At 47.3% G+C, this 26,109-nt stretch overlaps 1 protein-coding gene across 2 annotated transcripts in view; it reads right to left on the bottom strand.

Annotated features, from left to right (window-relative positions):
* armc2 (armadillo repeat containing 2) overlaps positions 1-26,109 on the bottom strand; it is a 316,108-nt gene that overhangs the window by 22,709 nt on the left and 267,290 nt on the right. For both annotated transcript variants that reach the window (XM_072499968.1, XM_072499969.1), the window contains 3 exons: positions 24,472-24,802; positions 14,219-14,341; positions 4,195-4,308 (listed from right to left, as the gene is read on the bottom strand). In XM_072499968.1, the coding sequence (XP_072356069.1) occupies positions 4,195-4,308; positions 14,219-14,341; positions 24,472-24,802 (568 nt within the window). The remainder of the gene's footprint in view (positions 1-4,194; positions 4,309-14,218; positions 14,342-24,471; positions 24,803-26,109) is intronic.

The raw sequence follows: 26,109 nt of genomic DNA, 5'->3' as shown, positions 1-26,109 counted from the left end.
TGACATCTGTAATTAAAATATTTTTTGCCTGTCACTTGTGCAGCTGCCCCAAATCCCACTGTCCTCATGCTTGGTTTCCCTGGAAACCTGTGCACGCACCTTTAAAAGTCAGAAATCAGGATGAAATAAACTGATAAAGAACACTTAACACATTTAAATTGCCAACCTGCCTGTCCCACAGGGGATTTCCTATGCAGTGCAGATCATGCTGAAAATAAAGGCGGAAGTCAGTGGGATGTTGCTGATCTCCCACACGTCAATAATTTCAGCTCTTTTAACCTGTTGTTCGTTCGCAAACCCACCCACCCTGTCTGGTCAAATTCCCCTCCAATCTTTCAGATCAATGAAAGGTCCACTGTTTTCTGTTTTTATTTCATGATAACATAATTTTCCATGATGCCCATTGTTCAAAACGATAAATAGGATGAGGTCTTAAAAGAGTTACATTTTCAACTTACAACCAGGGGAATTAGCAAAATATAAGGCTGAAGCATTTACTGCAATCTTCAGGCAGAATTACAGAGTCGATGATCCATCTCGGCCTCCCCCAGAGGTCCCCAACATCTCAGAAGCTAATTCGATTCACTCCATGTGATATCAAGAAATGTCTGAAGGCACTAGATATTGCAGAGACTATGGGCACTGACAATATTCCAGCAATAGTCCTGAAGACTTGTGTGCCAGAACTTGCCAAACCCTAAGCCAAGTTGTTGCAGTACAGCTACAACACTGGCACCTGCCTAGCAATGTGGAAAATTGCCCAGGTTATGCCCTCTACACGAGAAATAGGATAAATCCAAGCCGGCCAATTACCGCCCCATCAGTCTCCTCGCGAAGATCAACAAAGTGATGGAAGGAGTCATCAACAGTGCTATCAAGCGGAACTTACTCAGTAATAACCTGCTCACGGATGCTCAGTTTGGGTTCCACCAAGATCACATCAGCTCCTGACCTCATTACAGCCTTGGTTCAAACATGGAGAAAAGAGCTGAACTCCAGAGGTGAGGTAAGAGTGACTGCTCTTGACATCAAGGCAACATTTGACTGAGTGTGGCATCAAGGAGCCCTAGCAAAGTTGGAGTCAATGGGAATCAGGGGGAAAACGCTCCACTGGTTGGAGGCATACCTAACACAAAGGAAGATATTTGTGGTTATTGGAGGTCAATCATCTCAGCTTCAGGGCATCATTGCAGAGTGTCCATAGGGTAGTGTCCTTGGCCCCAACCATCTTCAGCTGCTTCATCAATGACTTCCCTTCCAACATAAGGACAGAAGTGGGGTTGTTCGCAGATGACTGCACAATGATTGATTGATTGATATTTATTGTCACATGTACCGAAGTACAGTGAAAAGTATTTTTCTGCGGCCAAGGTACACAGTACGTACATAGTAGACAAAATTGACAGAGTACATTGACAGTGGTGCATCAACAAATAGTGATTGGTTACAGTGTGGAACAAGGCCAAACAAGAGCAGCATAGGGTGTTGTCAATAGTGTTCTTACAGGAAACAGATCAGTCAAGGGAGAGTCGTTGCGGAGTCTAGTAACTGTGGGGAAGAAGCTGTTCCTATGTCTGGATGTGCAAGTCTTCAGACTTCTGTATCTTCTGCCTGATGGAAGAGGGCAAAGCCTGGGTGAGAGGGGTCTCTGACAATGCTGTTTGCCTTTCTGAGGCAGCGGGAGGTGTATACAGAATCAATGGGAGGATGGCAAGTTTCTTGCGATCTTGGGCCAAGCAGTTGCCATACCAAGCTGTAATGCAGCTGGATAGGATGCTCTCTATGACACATCTGTATAAGTTTGTGAGCGTCGATGCAGAAATGCCGAATTTCTTTAGCTTCCGTAGGAAGTAGAGACATTGTTGGGCTTTCTTGACTGTTGCATCAGAGTGGACCAGGACAGACTGTGATGGTGACCCCCAGGAACTTAAAGCTATTGACCATCTCTACTTCGGAGTCATTGATGTTGCGGGGGGGGGGGGGGGGGGGGGGGTCGTCCTACACTTTCCTGAAGTTGATGATCAGTTCCTTTGTCTTTCAAGCATTTAGAGATGTTCAGCACCATTCAAGAATCCTCAGATACTGAAGTAACCAATGTCCAGATGCAGCAAGACCTGGACAATATCCAGGCTTGAACTGACAAGCGGCAAGTAACATTCATACCCCACAAGTGCCAGGCAATGACCATCCCCAACAAGAGAGAGTCTAACCATTGCCCCATGACATTCAATGGCATTACGATTGCTGAATACTCCACTATCACGATTCTGGGGGTTACCATTGACCAGAAACTAAACTGGACTAGCTATATAAATACTGTGGCTACAAGAGCAGGTCAGAGGCTAGGAATCCTGTGGCGAGTGACTCACCTACTGACTCCCCAAAGCCTGTCCACCATCTATAAGGCACGATAGTGTCTGGTCTACAAGGGTGGCATGATGGCACAGTGGTTAGCACTCATGCCTAATTTTGTTAAAGCAATTCAATTTGTTTAAACCTCAATTTTCAAATCAATTTTTGTGCTAAAAAACAGACATAAAAGACACTATTCACAACATTTGTGAAATCTAAGAAATAATAACACAATTGGATTTCCTAATCAATTACTATAAATCAAAGAGATTGGGTGATCAGAAGTAGATCAGATGATTAGTACACAGCATGTAATTGCAAAATAAAACAAAACTCCCTTTCATAACAGAAGTAAAATGTAACTTTTAGAGATCATTTGCACTATACAATAAAGTTTCATCAATCTGAACTTCTGCAAATTTGTTCTGCACCCATGCGAAAGTCTATGTACACACGATTGCTCATTGCACCCCAAATCTTTGCTTATTTGCGATTTAAACAAACTAAAAGCAATGAGTTCTTGTATCAAGCCAATTCTTTCTGCATGTGTGTATGTGACACTGACAGGAGGAAAAAAGAGATGCAGGTTTGCTGTATTTGCGCACACATTTATATTGAGATGTTTTGATAAACAAAAGGAGGTTGTTTCTCCCAGTTGTTTGTCTCTTTGGTTGCTCTCAGCTCTTGCTTGGGCCTGGCAACCATTGAGGTTCCCTGTTGTAGTGGCAGCTCCTTGCCCTTGTCCAATCAGCTGGAGAAAGAGGCAATGTGCGTGTATGTGAGAGAGAGAGAGAGAGAGAATCAGCAGTGTTGTGTTAATCACCCTGGGGTAACACGGACTGCAACTGGATGCAGTTGTACTTTAAAGTAGACTCCAAACTATGATGTTAGTTCAATACACTTTATTGAACTTGTTAAGCAGTGCACACAGTTCGCTGTGGGTTTGACACTCTTCTAATCTAAGCATGCTTACTGTAACTAACTAGACCAGACTAGCTCTGAGCCACGTGTAGAAGGTGCTAACTGATATCTACACCCTGACTGTCACTACAGTTGTCACCAGTGGAAAGAGGCAGGGTGTTGATGCCTCGTGTGGTTTATAGTGGGAGACCACCTTCTAGTGTTCTGCCTGGTGATTGGTTGTGTTCTGTCCTGTGTGTTGATTGGCTGTACTGGGTGTCTGTCACTGCCTGTCTGTATCTCATTATGTGCATGAGTGCATATCATGACAAGCAGCACTAGCAGCAACTTCTCCTTTAATCCTTCAATCCTTGCATGACAGCAACCAGCAACAGAACAACAAGCAGTGACATTTTTAAACATACAAAGTCTCTCACCCAATGCCACCCAGAGCCAGGGGTGGGGGAGAAGAGAGCACTCATTAAAGAGAGAGAGGCTTTAAAAGGGCCCCAGGAGCAGGCAGTGAGTTGTCCCCATATTAGACAATAATGTGATATTGTCAATATCTTGGAGGGAGAGAGAGAGAGAGAGACCAAGGACTAGTCCTTTAAACCCTGCTTTCTCATCACTCTCCCTGTAATGGTGGAGTGAAAGGAATCATCTTGGGACTTAAACCGTGTTTTGGGAGGTAATGGATCAGGGAGAGAACAGTATGCAATGGTGAAAGGATCAGTTGGCCTTCAGTACAGAAAAGTCTCACTGTGAGAGATAAAAAACCTGATTAACATTCAAATTTTTGGATGACTGGAACCCATCAAATTTACTCCCATTGTAAAGAGTGTGTGCCACTTATGATTTTACCCTTTGCAAGAACCTAACCTGCATAAACGGTGAGACTTTACTGTATCAAATAATGTTAATTGTAATATATTTGCACATTACCATTTTTCTGTACAATGAAGTCACGGACCTCCTTACAGCGAGAGAGATTTCCAAAGACCCGGGCTGCCTCCAAGATTGCATCCATATTGTTACACAACAAAAGCTTCATCAACACTACAGAACAATAAAGGAATTAAGTTGCAATTTTTATAGAGTAAAAGGTGGCTCGTCAACCACACATTTTGAAAATAACTTTAAACACTAGTGGTGTCAATGAAAATTATTTTCATGTTGATGTTTAGGGAGTCACTGGTTTAATTTCATTTCAACCTCTGTTATGACTTTGCTAAATCAGTTCTTTCAATTGATGTCCAGGCGAACTTCCCGTACCAGCCTCCCCGAACAGGCGCCGGAATGTGGCGACTAGGGGCTTTTCACAGAAACTTCATTGAAGCCTACTTGTAACAATAAGCGATTATTTATTTATTTTAGGAACTCTACTGGGCAACAAATATAGCCATGATTAGGAAGTGGGGGAGGGGTAGGTGTGGGAGCAGGTGGAGGCGACCTCATGTAAGGGCACAAGTTTGAGGCATTGGTAATGGCTCCTCTGCCATTCTTGCTGGCCCGGTACCCCACAAGCCCAGCGGTAGTGGCGGTCCTGAGAGTTTGGGGGCAGTGGCAAAAGCATATGGGAGTGGAGGGAGCGTCGGAGTGGGCTCCAATTTGTGGTAATCACCGGTTTGTACCGGGGAGGATGGATGGGGGGTTTCGGAGTTGGCAGAGAGCAGGGATTGAGAGGCTGGGGACCTGTTTATTGATGGGAGCTTTCCCTGTTTGGAGGATCTGGAAGTGGAATTTGAATTGCCAGGCGGGAATGGGTTTCGGTATCTGCAGGTAAGGAATTTTGTACGAAAGCAGGTTGCGACCTTTCCGCTTCTACCCTGCAGGAGATACAGGACAAGGTAGTTTCGAAAACAGGGGTGAGGGAGGGGAAGGTATTGGAAATCTATAAAGAACTTATGGAGTGGGAGGAAACCCAGAAAGGTGAGATAAAGTGTAAATGGGAAGATGAGTTGGGAAAGGAGTTAGAGGCGGGTCTGTGGGAGGATGCTCTGAGCAGAGTCACCATGACCTCATCATGTGCCAGGCTCAGCCTGATACAATTCAAGGTGATTCACCGGCCACACATGACGGTGACCCGGATGAGCAGGCTTTTTAGGGTGGAGGACAGGTGTGTGAGGTGTGCAGGTAGGCCCACAAATCATGTCCATATGTTTTGGGCATGTCCAAAGCTCAGGGGATTCTGGCAGGGATTTGTGGATGTCATGTTCACGGTACTAAAAATGAGGGGGGTGCCGATTCCAGAGGTGGCGATTTTTGGAGTGTCAGAAGACCCAGGAGTCCAGGGGGTGAGAGAGGCTGACGTTTTGCCCTTTGCCTCCTTGGTAGCCCGGAGATGGACCTTCACTAGCGTGGAGGGACTCGAAGCCCCCAAAATCAGGGGTATGGGTTAGCGACATGGATGGGTTTCTCAGGCTTGAGAAGATTAAGTTTGCCCTGAGAGGATCAACGTTAGAGTTCATTCGGAGGTGGCAGCTGTTTATCGACTTCTTCAGGGAAAACTAAACTGTTAGCAGATTCAATAAAGGGGGGTGGGGGTGTTAGGGAGTAGGGGGAGTTAGGCTATTTTTGTCTTGCTTAGGCAGGAACAGTGGGAGATGGAGGGGTGTGTTACGCACTGAATTATGTTTACATTTTTGCATCTTTTGTTGTTATAAAACCATAAATGCCTTAATAAAATGTTTGTTAAAAAAAAATTGATGTCCAGGCTTCTTCTGTTTGGAAACATGTGTGAAGGGGATTTTGTGGACTTATTCCCTGCGAGAGTGGTGGGCCATTTGGGGCTCAGGAATCCCATTTACTAATTGGCATGTTACAGCCTTCCGGACTTAGAGTTCAACAACTTCAAACTATGCATTCTCTCCTCCACCATCACCCCATTTTTATTTCTATCAATTTACTTTAATTTCTAGGGTGGCATGGTGGTGCAGTGGTTAGCACTGCTGCCTCATGGCACTGAGGACCGGGGTTTGATCCCAGCCCTGGGTCATTGTCTACATGGAGTTTGCACATTCTCCCCGTGTCTGCGTGGGTCTCACCCCCACAACCCAAAGATGTGCAGGGTAGATGGATTGGCCACGCTAAATTATCTCTTCATTGACACTCTAAATTAAAAGAATATATTTTCATTTCTTCCGTTTTTCAATCCGTTTTTCCCTCACCATTGTCTCCACTCTCACCACCCCACCTCACCAGGGCCATCTGCTTCCTGTTCCAAGTTGACCTTTGACACACTGCTTACCTCTGTTCTGCCATTAATACATTTTGATCTCTTGATGTGCCACCACGAGCATCCTTCTTAGTCATTATCACCACCATTTACATTCTTTGTCTTTTTGTCCACATCTTTGTCATCTCCGTCTAACCCTGGCCCTCTATCCAGCCCCAATGCTCCACACTCCACGTCCGTCCCATTGGAATAAAGCTCATCCTATTTTTCTCTAGATTTGACAAAGAGTCATCCAGATTCGAAACATTAGCTCCGTTCCCCCTTCACAGATGCTGTCAATCTGCTGAGATTGTCTACTTTTTCTGTTTCTGGTACTCATTGGTGGGCTTGATCCCAGCTCTTTTCAGGAGCCGTTGCATTAGCATCCCATCTCCAGCTTCTCTGACCAATCAGGGAGTGCAAACAAAAAGCCAAACAAAACACAAAAAAACCCACTCTGTTCATAAAGGTCCATTGTATAGCGTCATCCTGATCAGTTTTTAGCGCCAGGAACTGTCCTCCTGGTCATTTATCTTGGCCTATAGTGTCTTTTGGGTTCCCGCCAACCTAGTTATCTCAGCCTTGAGCAAGGCGATCCGTTCACCTTGCTCGTTGACTGCTTTCTCCACTTCCCGGATTGCTCCTTGGGCCTCTAATTGTTGCTCCGCCCTGTCCATCGTTCCGCATATGGGGGCCAGCGCGGTCTCGACTGCCACCTTCATTGCCAACATTAGGTTCTCCTTTACCGCCTTCCTATTTAAAAAAAAAAAAATTTAGAGTACCCAATTCATTTTTTCCAATGAAGGAACAATTTAGCGTAACCAATCCACATACCCTGCACATCTTTGGGTTGTGGGGGCGGAACCCACGTAAACATGGGGAGAATGTGCAAACTCCACATGGAGTGACCCAGAGCTGGGATCGAACCTGGTACCGCGGTGCCGTGAAGCAGCAAGGCTAAACGCTGCACTACCCTGCCTTCCTATTCTTTTGGAGTTCTGTTGAGATGATCTCCTTCGACGACTGGGATGGCGTTGGCAACTCTGCTGGGTCCGCCATGTTCAGATTCGCGTTGCCACGCAGGTCCCCTGGCTCCAACGTTGGGGTCTTCCTCTCTCTGCTTTTGCTCCCCTTGTCTGTTGGTTCGTTGGCATCCCAAATCTGGTAAAACTGTTGATGGGTGAGGGGTTCATTGGTTTGTTTGTTTTTTAAACAGGTTTGATGCCTGTACCTTGGATCACAAAGTTTCCAGGCGGGAGCCAACTTTCGTGCAACCACTCAGCTCATGGCGCCACCGGAACTTCCCAGGTTTCTCACCATTACCTGGAGGTCCTGCTGCAGAATCTGAGGAGTTGCAGTGAGGTGAGCTCTCCCACGTGCTGGAGGAAGAAGGCAGCCTCAAACCAAGCAGGTGTGGATGGAAGTTGCCAAGGAAATGAACAGCAAAAGTGTGGTGTTTTCAGCTTGGAGACAATGGGCGCGAACGTCCCAAAGGGAACAGAGTCCCCTAGCGAGAGTGTTTAGCTTTGTGTTTTCCGGCACTCACACTGCCACGAACCACTTGGCTATTCAACGCTACTCGTGTTGAATAAAGGGCCTGAACGGGGAACACATGGCTGAGGCCGCACATAGCCCTGTTTTTTACAACGGGGAGCTCTGCTTGCCAGAACTGCCCTTTGTACCGAGGCCCACAAATAAAATTCACGACCTCCCCCAGCCCAAACGCAACATGGGAGGTCGCCCCACCCCCTCCCCTCCCCTCCCGCACCCTAACACCCACAGTGGGCAACCCCAGCCCAATCGCGCCTGCGCAGAAAAATGCCAGCTTGGCACTACCAAACTGGCACCATGGCAGTGCCCCTGACTGCTGGCAGTGCCACCTGGATACCTTGAAAGTACCAGGATGGCACCCAGTGGCACTGCCAGGGTGCAAGGCTGGCACTGCCAGTGACCCAGGTGGCACCAGCAGTGCCAGGGCACCACGCTGCTCAAAAGACATGCAGCTGGGGGCCTCCGATCCCCTTGGAGACCCCCATGAGTGCCGTTCCTCCTGGAGTGCTGAACGGCGCTGGCCCGAGGTCTCCGATGCAAAGGGATTGAATCTCAAAGTCTCAGGTACCTTGGAAATCTGCACATTAGCTCTCATATGCAGATTTGCCAAAAGGTGATCCCGCCGATTGTGGGCGGGATTCTCTTTGCAACATCTTGCAAAATTGCATTGAATCTCGCGAAGCGCTGCGAGCTGGGTGGATCCTGGCAGCGGGGTCTCCCGGCTTTCACCGGCCACGCAGCATCGCAGCGAGATGCTTTTTCGGCGCAGCGTCACCGGATGATCGCGCCCAAAGTACCAATGACCCATGAAGGCAGGATAGGTGAACAGCATAGTAATTGAGGTTCCAAGTCTCGTACTCCAAATTTTAAGCATTCTGCTGCCCGGCAATCCTCAGAACAACATACATTGCAGCTCCACTCCATCCTCTCTCCCCAGGCAATTCACTTTCCAATCTGAACAGCCAATACTAACACTCACCTTTCTCACACCCATACCTCTCAGTCACCCACCAGAAATGTTGTCCTTCTATCTTCTACACACTATCCATGACAAACGTTCACACCTTACTAATTTCTCTCCTTGCAGCAGAGAGCACAACTTGACTGGAGACAGAGACGCAGGGATGTGGGGGAGGGATGGAAAGGCTTAAGCCCTCCAGTGAGAGCCACCTTGTCAATTACTGCTAACGCGTGGCCTCCTGGCCCATGGGGAAGCAGCTATTTTTCCAGATGGCTGCAGACAATCATCGTCAGCATTCTCCACCTCCTATCCTAACAATCATTGTTGGCACCCCCCCCCCCCCCACCCCTCCCCCCATCGACAAACCCCCTTCCCCAGTGCCCGCTCTCTCCCACCATAGATAAACAAATCTTTCCCCACCCCCGCTTCCCCATGGGGCTCCCACTATGCCAATTTGTGCCAGGCCCTCCCCACCCCAGGAGGCTATACTTACCTCTGCACTCCAGGATGGATGCCCTCAGCTGATTTCTTCAGCTTTTTTGCCATAGCGGTTGCAAATATTTAATGAGGGGATCATGTGGCGGGAGGGCCTGTTAATAATATTTAAATTCATTAGAATCTATTTAACTGAAGTTCCCGTCCTATGAGGGTGTGAACCTCTTAACAACGCCGGCGAGGAACGGGGAAAATTGGGAAACGCGATCTCCCTGGAGAGAATAGAGTTTCCTTACTCTCTCTGGATTTTCCGTCTGCAGTGCCGATCTTTCTGACGGCGATCACGGGCTGAAAATTCCCCCCCTCCCCCCAACAATAACAGGAAATAACTCCTCCCCCAAAACTATCCTCTTACCCCTTAAAATGCCCAACAGAAATCTCACCAGCACCCCCTGCCTAACAACTAACGGTGACTAGCTCTTTAAAGTACAAAATAAACGGCTGCCAACTTCAACAAAACTGTTCAAATGCGCCCCTCATGGTGTACTTCACTTTCTTGAGATACAAAATCTCCATAAGACCCCCCAGCCATACCGAGGCACTGGGTGGAGCAGCTAACCTCTAACCCATCAGCACCTGGCTTCGAGCAATCAGCGAGGTGGAGGCCAGAACATCAGCCCCTACCCCAGTCTGCAGCTCCGGCAGGTCCGATGCCCCGAATATGGCCCGGAGGGGACAAGGCTTCAGTCCAATTTGTAGGATCGCCGACATGGTGCCAAAGAAGGAGACCCAGAACCCCAAGAGCTTGGGACACGAACAGAACTTATGTACATGGTTAGCCGGGCCCCTTCCACAACGCTCACACTCATCCTGCACTTCGGCAAATAGCCTGCTCATTCTAGACTTGGTCAAGTGGGCCCTATTTACTACCTTCAACTGTATCAGCCCTAAACCCGCACATGATATTGCATTCACCCAACGCAGAATCCCACACCATAACCCCTCCTCCAACTCGGACCCTAACTCCTCCTCCCACTTGGCCTTCACCCCTTCTAAGGATACTGCCTCTTCCGCTATAAGCACCCCATAAACCCCTGAGGCATCTCCTCCTCTATCTCTGCCAGTGACAAAACCTCTCCGTCAACGAGGAAGGGGGCGCCACCCAGAACATCTGAAAGATCTTCTTCGTGAAGTCACGCATCTGTAAGTTTCTAAATACTTACGAGAGTCCAAATCTCTCCACCAACTCCTCAAAGCTCTCAAATAGGCCCTCCAAAAACAAATCCTTCATCACAGCAACCCCCTTCTCCTCCCACCCCCTAAACCTAGCATCCAACCTTGCCAGCTCGAGCATGTGGTTCACACAAATCGGCACCATCTTCGACACCACCCCCAATTTAAAGTGCTGCCGAAATTGTCTCCATATCTTCAGTGTGGAGGCCACCATTGGATTCCGAGTACTTCCCCGGAGAAAAAGGTAGAGAAGCTGTGATCAATGCCCTTAATTCCGACCCCCTATATGAGCTATACTCCATCCACGCCCATTAAGTCTCCGGATCCCCACACCAATCCAACACCTCCTCAGCGTTCGCTGCCTGATAATAATATATCATGTTTGGCAACACCAAGCCTCCCGACTGCCTGTCCCTCTGAAGTATCGTCATCCTAATCCTGGCTGATTAACATCAAAATCAATCTCTCCATGCCCCCAAAAAAGATTTTGTCAAAACAAATGCCAAACATTGGAATAAAAACAGAAAACACGGCAGGACATTCATTTTCACCAACTAAATTCTACCTGCTAAGGACAGAGGGAGGCTGTCCCACCACTGTAGATCCACATTCACCCTATGCACCAAACTCATAACATTCTATTTCTGAAGCCGGGCCCAATCCTGGGCTACTTGCGCCTCTAAATATCTAAAATGGGAACCCGCAAAGTGAAATGGCAACACCACCCAAATTAATCCCCTTTCCCAGCGTGGTTACCAGAAAACACTCACTCTTCTCCCAATTCAGTTTATACTCCGAAAATGCACCAAATTGCTTCAGGAAGCCATGATGTCACACATTGTGGGGATTGGATCCATTACGTACAAAAGATGATCATATGCATACAAGGACACCCTATGCTCAACCTCACCCCCTTACTATCCCTCTCCACCTATCTGCAATTCTCAGGGCAATGGCTAAAGGCTTTATTGCCAACGCAAAAAGGGGGGGGCATAGGGCACCCCTGCCTCATTTTCCTGTACAACTGGAAATATCTTGAGCTCACATTGTTTGTCTTAGGTGCATTATATAATAACCGAACCCACGCCACAAACCTAGATCCTATCCCAAACCATTCCAGTACTGCGAAAAAAACTCCCCCTTCTACCCTATCAAAGGCAGTCTCAGGGACCAATGCCACAATGATCTCCTGTTCCCTCCCCTCTGCCGGGGACAATACAACATTCAAAAGACGATTCACGTTGGACAACAAGTGCCTACCCTTCACAAACCCCATCTGGTCTTCCCCAATAAAATGTGGGGGGGGCATCCCTCCAGCCTCAGCGCTAACAACTTAGCCAGAATCTTAGCATCTACATTCAGTAGCGAAATAGGGCAGTACGATCCACATTCCACCAGGTCCTTATCGTTCTTCAATAGAAGCAAAATGGACGCTTGCATCATTCTCTCCGGAAGAGACCCACGAACCACCGAGTCCTCAAACATCTCCACCCGCAGCAGCACCAATTAATCAGCAAATTCTTTATAAAATTCCACCAGTAACGCATCGGGCCCCGGCACTTTACCCATCTGCATTCGCACAATTGTTGTAATGACCTCCTCCACCCCCAGCCCTTCCCGATCCTCCTTCTCCATCTTGGGACAATCCAAACTCTCTAAAAACCTCCGCATGTCTGACTTCTCCTCCGGCGGCTCGGACCGATACAGAGTCTAGAACGTCTCAAACACCCCATTAACGTTCTCCGGTGCCGACACTAGCTTACCGCCTGAGTCCTGAATCCGTACGATCTTCCAGGAAGTCGCCTGCCGCGTTAGATGACCAGCCAAAAGTCTACTAGATTTGTCCCCATACTCATACACTACCCCCCACGAGCGCCGCAACTGCCGCCCTACCTTCTCCGTGGATAGCACTGGTTAAGCTCTGGTGTTGGGTCACTTGCATACCTGCCATCTACATCCAATATCTCGACCACCAACCGCCGGCGCTCCTCTCTCGTCTTCCTATCTTTCTGTGCCTTGTGCAAAATTATCACCTCTTGTACCACTGCCTTCAGGGCCTCCCACAGTACTGAGAGCGACACTTCCCACCCGAGCCATCTTCACACAAATTCCCAAATCTGACAACAGCCCCACATCCAAACTCCATGCCGGTCGCTGGGCTGCCGCATCTCCAAAACCACATCCACCAGATGCGGAGCATGATCTAATATCACTACCGTGGAATATTCCACATTCCTCATCCCTGGCTCTCCCCATTACAAAAATGTCTATGCACGAATTCACATTATGCAGCGGAAAGAAAAGGAAACCTTCCCTGCCCCCAAGGTGTAAAAGCCGGCATGGATCCACTCCACCCATCTCCTTCATGAACGCTGCTAGTACCTTCACCGCCCAATTGGGGCCAGGGGCTTCGGCCTGGACCAATCCAACTTGGGGCTCAACACGTAGTTCAGATCAGCCCCCAATATCAACTGGTGTGTATCCATATCGCTGCCAGCATCCTCTTCACTAACTCCACATTATCCTAGTTTGGGGCATACACACTCACCAAAACCACCGGCTTACCCTCCAATGTCCCCGAATCCATGATGGACCTGCTGCCATGGTCCTTTACTACCTCCTCAATCTGGAACTGAACTCTTTTATTAATAAGTATTGCCCCCCCCCTCCCCCCCCGCCCCCCACCCCGGACCACTGTACCACCTTTCTTAGTTATATTTTTTCTTGCGCCTTTTGACATACTCGCACCAAATACTCTTGAATGGGATAACTTTGTCCACCAATTACCCATGGGAACCGGGTAAAACGAACCAAAAACCAATGACTCTGGCGGGACCTACCTTTCGTGCAACCTCCTTCTACATGTCGCCACTGGAAGTCACGCCAATTTTGGGAAGGTTCTGATTCCGACGCCTCATGAGATCTGAGTAGATCTCGTAAGGCATAAAGACTGCCGGGAAACCCATTGAAAGCCTCTCCTAGGATCTACTGGCCACGTTACACTCTCACTCCAGCACAACGCGGCTGGTAGATTGTGCAGTTTGTCTTTGCTACCTCAGAAAAATATAGCTGGGGGGTGGGTTGGGGGACTTGAAGGCACAGCAAACTAAAGTTTAATTATATATGTGTCAATTCAGCCCAGGCTGAGGCAATTGAATTAGTTAAGTTGCCACATTAGAATTTAGTTACACAGATAATAAGATAGTCACATTGAGGGCAAAAAACAATGGTTAGGGGTAAAAGGTCTTTAGATTAAAGACGTGGTAAGGTATTCCACAGATTTTTGTGTTGAACCAACTCTCGTTTATTATAAAGATTAATGAACTAGATAACTGAAAAATAATTTCAATGTTTTTTTAAAAAAGAAACTCAACATTAATTTCCCAATAAATCAATAGTGCTTTTGGCACTAATAATTTTTTTCTCTCAACTCTAATATGTCATAATGAAAAGTTGCATTTTTTTGAAAGAAATGCCTAAATTAAATGCTTTAAAATGTTTGTGTAGATAATTAATATTTAGATTTCTTTGCTTCTATGCCATGTTATTTAAGGAAATAATATTAAGCATACAATCAGTTATATGCAGTTGCCTGGCCCTGACAGCAGAATTCTTCACTTGATAGTAAGACAGGTTGTTGATCGATGCTGCAGCATTCATCATCAATTCTTCACATTTATCAACTGTTTTGTATTCTAGATCAAACAACAAAAAAAGGTTAACACATTTTTCACACAAATGGAGGATAACTTAAGATCCTAACCTCAGCTGACTTAAAATTTAGACATCTTCAACATTCATGTTTCACCTGTTTCCAGATGTGCCACTAGATAGATAATAGCTGTTGCAAAAGGTTTTTAATCATTTAGGGAGGGGTGTGGGAGCCACCTATTGTACAACATTAAGCTCTCGTCAGCCAATGAGTTATCACATTGATAACTCTAGGACTATTCTTTCCTGTTGAACCAAGATATGAGAATATTGGCATCTATTCAGGGGGAAAACTCTCTGCAGGATGGAGTCATACCAGGATCAAAGGAAGATGGTTGTGGTGGCTGGAGGTCAATCACCTCAGCTCCAGGACATCACTGCAGGAGTTCCTCAGGGTAGTGTCCCAGGCCCAACCATCTTCAGCTGCTTCATCATAAGGTCAGAAGTGGAGATGTTTGTGGATGACTGCACAATGTTCAGCACCATTCGCAACTTCTCAGATAATGAAGCAGTCCATGTCCAAATGCAGCAAGACCTGGACAATATCCAGGTGTGGGCTGACAAGTTACATTCATGCCACACAAGTGCAAGGCAATGATCATCTCCAACAAGTAAGGATCTAACCATCTCCCCTTGATATTCAATGGCATTACCATCACTGAATCTCTCCCAATCAACATCCTGGGGGTTACCATTAATCAGAAACTGAACTGGATAGCCATATTAATACTGTGGCTACCAGGGCAGGTAAAAACTAGGAATCCCACGGCGAGGAACTCACCTCCTGACGTCCCCCAAAGCCTGTCAACCATTTACAAGGCACAAGTCAGGAGTGTAATGGAATACTCTCCACTTGCCTGGATGAGTGCAGCTTCAACAACATTCAAGAAGCTCGACACCATCCAGGACAAAGCAACCCGCTTGATTGCTCCCCCTTCCACAAACATTCAAAACCTCCACCACTGACGAACAGCCATGTGTACCATCTACAAGATGCACTGCAGTAACACACCAAAGTTCCTTAGACAGCACCTTCGAAACCCACGACCACTGCCATCTAGAAGGATAAGAGCCGCAGATACCTAGGAAACCCACCATCTGGAGGTTCCCCTCCAAATCACTCACCACCCTGACTTGGAAATATATCTCCGTTCCTTCACTGTCGCTGGGGCAACATCTTAGAACGCCCTCCCTAACCGCATAGTGGGTGTACCTACACCTCAAGGACTGCAGCGGTTCAAGAAGGCAACTCACCACCACCTTCTGAAGGGCAACTAAGGATGGGCAATAAATGCTGGCATAACCAGCGACGCCCACATCCCGTAAATTAATTTTTAAAATTCTGTATTATTAAATTTGCATATCTAACAGGCATTTCCTGTCATTGTAAGGTGTCACAGTCACAACATGTTACACATTAAAAAATGTGTAACAAAGGAACAAAAAAAACAATAGATCGACACACAAACCTGTAACCTCTGAATAATCTATCCAAATGCATTTAAAAATAAAGCCAGCAATTTGACATAAGAGTTATTATATTTGTACTAAAGTGGCCTTGCTAAACACACTTGGAAAGAATTTGCCAATTATAGTTTACATGGATTGCAGCAAAGCAATTGACAAGGTCCCACATGGGAGACTTATAAAGAAGGCTAGTGCACATGGGATACACGGGAACTTGATGAGGTGGATTCAAAGCTGGCTGACTTGTAGGAAACAGGGTGATGACAGACGGCTGCTTTAGTGACTGGAAGCCAGTGTCCAGCGGCGTACCACAGGGGTCTAATATTCGTCAATTATATAAAGGACTTACGTGACTATGTGGGGGGTAGAATCAGTAAGTTTGCGGATGACACAAAGATAGGCCAGGTGGTTAACACTGAGGCGGAGAATCTTGGGTTACAGGAAGATATAGACGGGATGGTCAAATGGGCAGAAAAGTGGCAGATGGAATTTAATCCTGAAAAGTGTGAGGCCACAGCTGGAGTACTGTGTGCAGTTCTGGTCACCACAGAAAGGATGTGATTGCACTGGAGTGGGTACAGAGGCGTTTCGCGAGGATATTGCCTGGGATGGAACATTTAATAATCTTTATTGTCACTGCAATGAAGTTACTGTGAAAAGCCCCTAGTTGCCACATTCTGGCACCTGTTCAGGTACACAGAGGGAGAATTCAGAATGTCCAAATTACCTAATAGCACATCTCTCGGGTTTTGTGGGAGGAAGCCGGAGCACCCGGAGGAAACCCACGCCGACACGGGGAGAATGTGCAAACTCCACACAGACAGTGACCCGGGGCAGGGATCGTACCTCAGCGCTCGGCACTGACCAATTTGTTTTAATAGTCAGAAAGGAAATGAATGCTGGGAGAAATGTATTGACCCATCGGCCTATTCTTGGAGTGGGTTTCAATCCATAACCTCTGATGCAGGACTACCAGACTGCCAGGCTGATAGAGAAAAAAAGCAAGGATGGCATTGAAGTTAAAAACTTTGTCAAAAATGTGTCCTTTTGGGTCCTTCTGTACCACATCCCAAGCAAACAATGTAACCAGATGATGTTTGTAACAGACAATAAAGGACAATAAGGGTGGTTTTCACAGCAACACCTATCTTTCCCATCCCATTGCAAATATCAATCCGGTGACCAGATGGGGAAGCTACCATTTGTTCTGACTATAGGAGGGTTGAACATTCAGACAGACCACTATTACTTTTTTAAAAATAAATTTAGAGTACCCAATTATATTTTTTCCAATTAAGGGCCAATTAAGGTGGCAAATCCACCTAACCTGCAGATCTTTGGGTTGTGGGGGTGAAACCCACGCAGACATGGGGAGAATGTGCAAACTCCACACGACAGTGACCCAGGGCCGGGATCCGAACCCGAGTCCTCAGTGCCGTAGTCCCAGGGCTAACCACTGCTCCACATACCGCCCTTCAGACCACTATTACAGGCTAACGACAGTTTCTAACTTTCCTGCTCGTAATGAGACCTTGATGAGCCATTTGGGAGTTCCTGGGTAAATGGAGTCAAGGTGCAGATGGGGAAAAGGTTATGTTTGCCAAAAGTTTTTCAATTTAAAGAAGTGTTTGGATTAAAGAAATAATTGGATAACGTGAAAAAGAAAGAAATCAGGGGTGGGATTCTCCGACCCCACACCGGTGGTTGGAGAATCGCCCGGGGCTGGCCTGAATCCCGTCCCTGCCGTGTCCCGAAGTCTCCGCCACCAGAGATTCGGTGGGTCGGGAATTGCGCCACGCTGGTCGGCGGGGGCGGGAATAACACCGCGCCGGTCGGCGGGCCCACCCCCGCCGATTCTCCGGCCCGCGATGGGCTGAAGTCCCGCTGCTGGAATGCCTGTCCCGCCAGCGTGGATTAAACCACTTTTTGAATGGCAGGACAAGGCGGCGAGGGCAGGCTCCGGGGTCCTGGGGGTGGCGCGGGGCGATCTGGCCCCGGCGGATGCCCCCACGGTGGCCTGGCCTGCGATCGGGGCCCACCGATCCGCGGGCGGGCCTGTTCCGTGGGGGCACTCTTTTTCTTATGCCTTTGTCATGGTCTTCACTGTGGCAGAGGCAGAAGAGACTCCCTGCCCTGCGCATGCGCGGGGATGACGACAGCAGCCGCTGACCCTCCCGTGCATGAGCCGACCCGCGTCGCCCGGCGTAGACCTTTCGGCCCCGGCTGGCGTGGCGCCAAAGGCCTTTCCCGCCAGCCGGTGGAGCGCAAACCACTCCGGCGCAGGCCTAGCCCCTCAAGATGAGGGCTTGGCCCCTAAAGATGCGGATACTTCCGCACCTTTGGGGCAGCCCGACGCCAGAGTGATTCCCGCCATTCCATTACGCCGGAACCCCCCGCCCCACAGGGTAGGGGAGAATCCCGCCCCTGAACCTACAATGTGAGAACATTAATTATTGAGTAGCAACTGTGCCATGTAGGAGGCTGTTAAATAAGTGAAGAGCCAATGGTGTTGAGGGTAAGATACTGGCATGGACAGAGGATTGGCTTACTGGCAGAAGTCAGAGAGTGGGGATAAAGGGGTTTTTTTCAGGATGGCAGCCGGTGATAGTGGTGTGCCTCAAGGGTCGGTGTTGGGACCACAACTTTTCACAATATATATTAATGATCTGGAAGAAGGAACTGAGGGCACTGTTGCTACGTTTGCAGCTGATATAAAGACATGCAAAGCACAGGTAATATTGAGGAACAGGGGGCTGCAGAAGGAGAGTGGGCAAAAAAGTGGCAGATGGAATACAATGTGGAAAAGTGTGAGGTTATGCAATTTGGAAGGAGGAATGTAAGCATAAACTATTTTCTAAATGGAGAAATGCTTAGGAAATCAGAAGCACAAAGGGACTTGGAAGTCCTTGTTCACAATTCTCTTAAAAGTTAACGTGCAGGTTCAGTCTGCAGTTAGGAAGGTAAATGCAATGTTAGCATTTATGTCGAGAGGGCTAGGATACAAGACCAGAGATGCACATCTGAGGCTGTGTAAAGCTCTGGTCAGGCCCTATTTGGAGTATTGTGAGCAGTTTGGGGCCCCATTTCTAAGGAAGGATGAGCTGGCCTTGGAAAGGATCCAGAGAAGGTTCACAAGAATGATCCCTAGAATGAAGAACTTGTCGTATGAAGAACAGTTGAGGACTCTGGGTTTGTTGTCGTTGAAGTTTAGAAGGATGAGGGGGATCTTATTGAAACTTACAGGATACTGAGAGGCCTAGATAGAGTGGATGTGGAGAGGATGTTTCCACTTGTGGGAAAAACTAGAACCAGAGTACAAAGCCTCAGACTGAAAGGACGATCCTTTAAAACAGAGATGAGGAGGAATTTCTTCAGCCACAGGGTGGTGAATCTGTGGAACATTTTGCCGCAGAAGGCTGTGGAGGCCAAATCTCAAAGTGTCTTTAAAACAGAGATAAATTGATCGGCACGGTAGCACAGTGGTTCGCACTATTGCTTCATGGCGGCAGGGACCCGGGTACGACTTCCGGCTTGGGACACTGTCTGTGTGGAGTCTGCACCTTCTCCCCATGTCTACGTGAGTTTTTCCAGATGCTCCGGTTTCCTCCCGTAAGTCCTGAAAGACGTGCTGTTAGGTGAATTGGACATTCTGAATTCTCCCTCAGTGTACCCGAACAGGTTCCGTAGTGTGGCGACTAGGTGATTTTCACAGTAACTTCATTGCAGTGTTAATGTAACTTCATACCAGGGGCAACTCCAGCTGTTGCCGTCAGTCCCATCGAACACACCCTGGACAGAGTCCTGTCCGTGGTAATGTGGTGAAGGTCACTTTAACTCCCTCTGACCGTTGCTGCCTCTGGCTGCACAGCTAAGGTTATTGCTACTGAGGAATTGGCAATGTTAGTTATATCAGCATTTCATAGCTGCAGGTTGTGTTTGTTGCTTGCTCCTGCTGGTGGCTGCAGGTGCCTGGTGCTGCTGTTGCTTTTTTCTTTCTTTCTGCAGCCGGAAAGAAGAACAATTTTTTCAAAGATACCTGGATCCTGGAACACCGGGGTTCAGGGGGAGTTATGAGTCCAGAAGGCAATCCGGTTTGAAACAAGAAGACGCTGCAGGACCTGATGCGCAATGCCGTTGATGAAATGCTTTTGCAGATTGCAGAAGCTTTTGTTGCTGGTGTGGTGAGTGGAGAGGGTACAGAAGTAGGTTACTAGGATGTTGCCTGGTATGGAGGGCATTAGCTATGAGAGGTTAGATAAACTCGGTTTGTTCTCACTGGAACAATGGATGTTGAGAGGCGACCTGATAGAGATTATGAGTGGCATACGGTTTTAGCTTAGGCAGGTACCATGGTCAGAACAAGTTTGGAGGGCCAAAGGGCCTGTTCCTGTGCTGTGTGGTTCTTTGTTCTTCTTTTGCTGCATGTAATTGTCATGTCACCGCGCGTTAAACACGCCGGATGTCAAGGATGTTCAACTGTACCTTGAGCGCCAGTGGAATATGTGGATGCCAGAATTTGGTTACGGTGAGATTGGGCTGCCTGGGAGGGCCTGCACAGCTGCGGCTCCTGAATGGAGAATGGCACTGATACATGGAATAAGTCACACATTGATGGACAGATCATTTCAACGACAAAGTTCTGGCCATGATGACACATTCTCAAGTTTATCCTCCGTTTCTGTTGAGGAATATCCAGAGGGGGAGGCCAGGGACAGCCCAAGGTGCACAGGCATCGCTGGTCATTCGAGGTGTTGGATAGCACGTGCGCAGGGAGGGGACGGTGCGGCACCTGTGTCATGTCCTTGCGGACGTGGCATTATGTGAAGGAAGAGGATACTCGCTCCGGTGGCCATGAAGGTCACTGCAGCCCTGAATTCCTACTCTTCGGGTTCATTCCAGGGCTCGAACGGCGACTTGTGCAGCATATCCCAACCTACAATGAAGTCACTTGACATCACAGAGTGAATTGAATTGGCTGAAGACTGACATCAGAGATGCTGGGAACTCAGAAGGAGGCCAAGATGTACCATTCACTCGGCAGTTCTGGCGAAGATAGTTGCAAATGTCTTGTCTTTTTGATTGGTGTGCTGGACTCCCCCATCATTGAGGATGGGTAGTCCTTACCTCCAGTTACTTGTTGAATTACAAAGAACAAAGAAAAGTACAGCACAGGAACAGGCCCTTCGGCCCTCCAAGCCCGTGCCGACCATGCTGCCCGACTAAACTACAATCTTCTACACTTCCTGGGTCCGTATTCCTCTATTCCCATCCTATTCATGTATTTGTCAAGATGCCCCTTAAATGTCACTATCGTCCCTGCTTCCACCACCTCCTCCAGTAGCGAGTTCCAGGCACCCACTACCTTCTGTGTAAAAAACTTGCCTCGTACATCTACTCTAAACCTTGCCCCTCGCACCTTAAACCTATGCCCCCTAGTAATTGACCCCTCTACCCTGGGGAAAAGCTTCTGACTATCCACTCTGTCTATGCCCCTCATAATTTTGTAGACCTCTATCAGGTCGCCCCTCAACCTCCTTCGTTCCAGTGAGAACAAACAGAGTTTAGTAAACCGCTCCTCATAGCTAATGCCCTCCATACCAGCAACATCCTGGTAAATCTCTTCTGCACCCTCTCGAAAGCCTCCACATCCTTCTGGTAGTGTGGCGACCAGAATTGAACACTACACTCCAATTGTGGCCTAACTAAGGTTCTATACAGCTGCAACGTGACTTGCCAATTCTTATACTCAATGCCCCGGCCAATGAAGGCAAGCATGCCGTATGTGTTCTTGACTACCTTCTCCACCTGTGTTGCCCCTTTCAGTGACCTGTGGACCTGTACACCTAGATCTCTCTGACTTTCAATACTCTTGAGTGTTCTACCATTCACTGTATATTCCCTACCTGCATTAGACCTTCCAAAATGCATTACCTCACATTTGTCCGGATTAAACTCCATCTGCCATCTCTCCGCCCAAGTCTCCAAACAATCTAAATCCTGTATTCTCTGACAGTCCTCATCGCTATCCGCAATTCCACCAACCTTTGTGTCGTCTGCAAACTTACTAATCAGACCAGTTACATTTTCCTCCAAATCATTTATATATACGACGAACAGCAAAGGTCCCAGCACTGATCCCTGCGGAACACCACTAATCACAGCCCTCCAATTAGAAAAGCACCCTTCCATTGCTACTCCCTGCCTTCTATGACCTAGCCAGTTCTGTATCCACCTTGCCAGCTCACCCCTGATCCTGTGTGACTTCACCTTTTGTACCAGTCTACCACGATGGACCTTGTCAAAGGCCTTACTGAAGTCCACACATGCCCTACCTGCATCAATCATCTTTGTGACCTCTTCGAAAAACTCAATCAAGTTAGTGAGACACGACCTCCTCTTCACAAAACCATGCTGCCTCTCACTAATACGTCCATTTGCTTCCAAATGGGAGTAGATCCTGTCTCGAAGAATTCTCTCCAGTAATTTCCCTACCACTGACTAAGGCTCACCGGTCTGTAGTTCCCTGGATTATCCTTGCTACCCTTCTTAAACAAAGGAACAACATTGGCTATTCTCCAGTCCTCCGGGACATCACCTGAAGACAGTGAGGATCCAAAGATTTCTGTCAAGGCCTCAGCAATTTTCTCTCTAGCCTCCTTCAGTATTCTGGGGTAGATCCCATCAGGCCCTGGGGACTTATCTACCTTAATATTTTTCAAGACGCCCAACACCTCGTCTTTTTGGATCCCAATGTGACCCAGGCTATCAACACACCCTTCTCCAGACTCAACATCCACCAATTCCTTCTCTTTGGTGAATACTGATGCAAAATATTCATTTAGTACATCACCCATTTCCTCTGGCTCCACACAAAGATTCCCTTGCCTATCCTTCAGTACGCCAACCCTTTCCCTGGCTACCCTCTTGCTTTTTATGTACGTGTAAAAAGCCTTGGGATTTTCCTTAACCCTTTGCCAATGACTTTTCGTGACCCCCTTCTAGCCCTCCTGACTCCCTGCTTAAGTTCCTTCCTACTTTCCTTATATTCCACACAGGCTTCGTCTGTTCCCAGCCTTCTAGCCCTGACAAATGCCTCCTTTTTCTTTTTGACGAGGCCTACAATATCTCTCGTTATCCAAGGTTCCCGAAATTTGCCTTATTTATCCTTCTTCCTCACAGGAACATGCCGGTCCTGAATTCCTTTCAACTGACATTTGAAAGCCTCCCACATGTCAGATGTTGATTTACCCTCAAATATCCGCCCCCAATCTAGGTTCTTCAGTTCCCGCCTAATATTGTTATAATTAGCCTTCCCCCAATTTAGCACATTCACCCGAGGACCACTCTTATCCTTGTCCACCAGCACTTTAAAACTTACTGAATTGTGGCCACTGTTCCCGAAATGCTCCCCTACTGAAACTTCTACCACCTAGCCGGGCTCATTCCCCAATACCAGGTCCAGTACAGCCCCTTCCCTAGTTGGACTGTCTACATAGTTCACCACCATTCTCAACTGATGTGGCAGGACTGCAGAGCTTAGATCTGATCCATTGGTTGTGGGATTGCTTAGCTCACATGCTGCTTCTGCTGATTAGCATGCAAGTAGTATCATCAGGATGACACCTCGTTTTTAGCTATGGCTGGTGCTGCTCTCAGCATGCCCACCTGCAACCTTCATTGTACCAGGTTTGAAGCCCGGCCTCATGGTAATCGTAGAGTGGGATACGTGGGGCCGTGAGGCTACAATTTCTGGTTGAATACAATTCTGCAGCTGCTAATGCGCATAACGCCTTATGGTTGCCCAGCTTTGAATTGCTAGATTTGTTTGAAATCTATCTTATTTAGCAAGGGGGGCACAACAAAAATCAACTGGCTGAATGACCTACTCCCATTCCTATGTTCCACTTGAATTAATATTCTGTAATTAAACATATTCAGTTATAAATAAGGAACTCCCTAACTACCGTACTTTAAGTCCACCTGCACCATACAGACAGTAGAGGTTGAAGAATGCAGCCAACTATCACCTTCTCAAGGGCAGTGAGGGATAGGCAATAAATGCTGGCCAGCAATGCCCAAATCCATGAAACAAATAATAAAAATACAGGACAGACTCCACAGTATTTGTTGTTCAGGCTAAATTGAAAACGTCTTTGAAGCAATTCAACAATATAAAGAGGTCAATGCTGTTAGAAAATAATCCTTGTACAAAAACATCAGTCATGATGATCTTGGTTGGGGTTCATACAAAATTAGTAATAAAACTGTAAAGGAAGTCTATGTAGACAATGCATTCAAATCTATATAGTCGGGTTATAAAAATTAACAATGGAGTATATTCATGGCGACCAAAAAGATTGAGATAATGCCCCAATCACTCAAGAAATGTTTGGTTGTCACAATTTTGAAATACATCATTGTTTACTCTGAGTATTGAAAGATGATTAGACAAGTTCAGGTTTTAATCATACATCATATGTTATTACACAAGGTCAAGTTTCACTTCACATTTTGAAATAAATCTCATGATGCGCCATATTTATAGAAGTAGCATTTTAAACTGGATTCAAGTACTAATGTAGTCAAGCATTGATTTATTTAAACATGCATATGTTGTGCACCAGATATTAGAACAATGCAAACTAACCTAGTACTTTGATAAGAAGATCCACACAGTTTTGGTTTCCAGACAATGCTGAGCCAACTTCAGTATTTATGGATAAATTAGCAATCACTCTTATCAATTTTATTAGGATGTCTTCCACCTCAGAGAATCTCTGGTTCTTGCTTTCATCCATTTCACTCTTGTTCTGTGTTTTCAGTGGGTTTATTTTTACTTTAACGTCTAGTTCATGGTATGTTTGAAATAGAGTCAGTAAAGTCTCGACACTGTGCTTCTGCTTATAAAGCTCCTCTCTTGCTTTATTGTTCTTTGCAGTCATGTTTCCCAAAATAAAAACCACACGGACTACTAAATCCTAGCGGGAGAAAAACAGTTTGTAGGTGTAGATTATGAATGATAAAATTTACTCTAAAATACTATGAGATCAGATTTACACTCATTCATAACCAATGGGAGCAAAGTGCAGCCTATTAAAATCCAGTTTTCATTTCAAGCAAATAAATGCGTGTGGATAAAAATGGAGGAGGCTGTTTATTTTGAATATCATCAATGTACTGAAATATGGGAAATCTTCATTGTACATACATTTTACTAAGAAGCTAGGCTTTATCTTCTGGATTTATAATTTCACATGCATCAGATTTTGAGGAGTATATGTAATATTAACCAGATGAGAGAAAAAGAGGGAGGGAGAAGGGGAGAGAGAGTGAGGGAGAGAGAGAGAGAGAGCAATCAAAGGAGAACAAGAATGAAGAGACACACAGGGGGACTGAGATTCACAGAGTTGATTGACTGTACAACATCCGTGACAAGGAGACAGAAAGGCAATGGGTGAGAGAAGGAAATAATTTGTGTTTATATAATGTCCTCAGGATGGAGTCAATCAATTACTTTTAAGTTGCAGTAATTGTTACGTATACAAATGTGGCAGCTAATTTGAGAATACAACAGCAAATGAGATGAATGGCTGATGATTTTGCTTTTGTTGGTCTTTATTAAGAGAAGAATGCTGACCATGGGCGAAATTCTCCCGAAACGGCGCGATGTCCGCCGACTGGCGCCCAAAACGGCGGCAATCAGATGGGCATCGCGCCGCCCCAAAGGTGCGGAATGCTCCGCATCTTTGGGGGCCGAGCCCCAACATTGAGGGGCTAGGCCGTCGCCGGAGGAATTTCCGCCCCGCCAGCTGCCGGAAACGGCCTTTGTTGCCCCGCCAGCTGGCGCGGAAATGACATCTCCGGGCGGCGCATGCGCGGGAGCGTCAGCGGCCGCTGACAGTTTCCCACGCATGCGCAGTGGAGGGAGTCTCTTCCGCCTCCGCCATGGTGGAGACCGTGGTGGAGGCGGAAGGGAAAGAGTGCCCCTACGGCACAGGCCCGCCCGCGGATCGGTGGGCCCCGATCGCAGACCAGGCCACCGTGGGGGCACCCCCCGGGGCCAGATCGCCCCTCGCCCCCCCCCCCCCAGGACCCCAAAGCCCACCCACGCCGCCTTGTCCCGCCGTTCAAAAGGTGGTTTAATCCACGCCGGCAGGACAGGCAATTTATCGGCGGGACTTCAGCCCATATGGGCCGGAGAATCCAGCGGGGGGGCCCGCCAACCGGCGCGGCCCGATTCCCGCCCCCGCCGAATATCCGGTGCCGGAGACTTCGGCAACCGGCG

The sequence above is a fragment of the Scyliorhinus torazame genome, chromosome 4 (assembly GCF_047496885.1).
Source record: "Scyliorhinus torazame isolate Kashiwa2021f chromosome 4, sScyTor2.1, whole genome shotgun sequence".
Classification (NCBI taxonomy): domain Eukaryota; kingdom Metazoa; phylum Chordata; class Chondrichthyes; order Carcharhiniformes; family Scyliorhinidae; genus Scyliorhinus; species Scyliorhinus torazame.
Note: the sequence above shows the minus strand (reverse complement) of the source record. Positions and strands in the feature narration are given on the sequence as shown.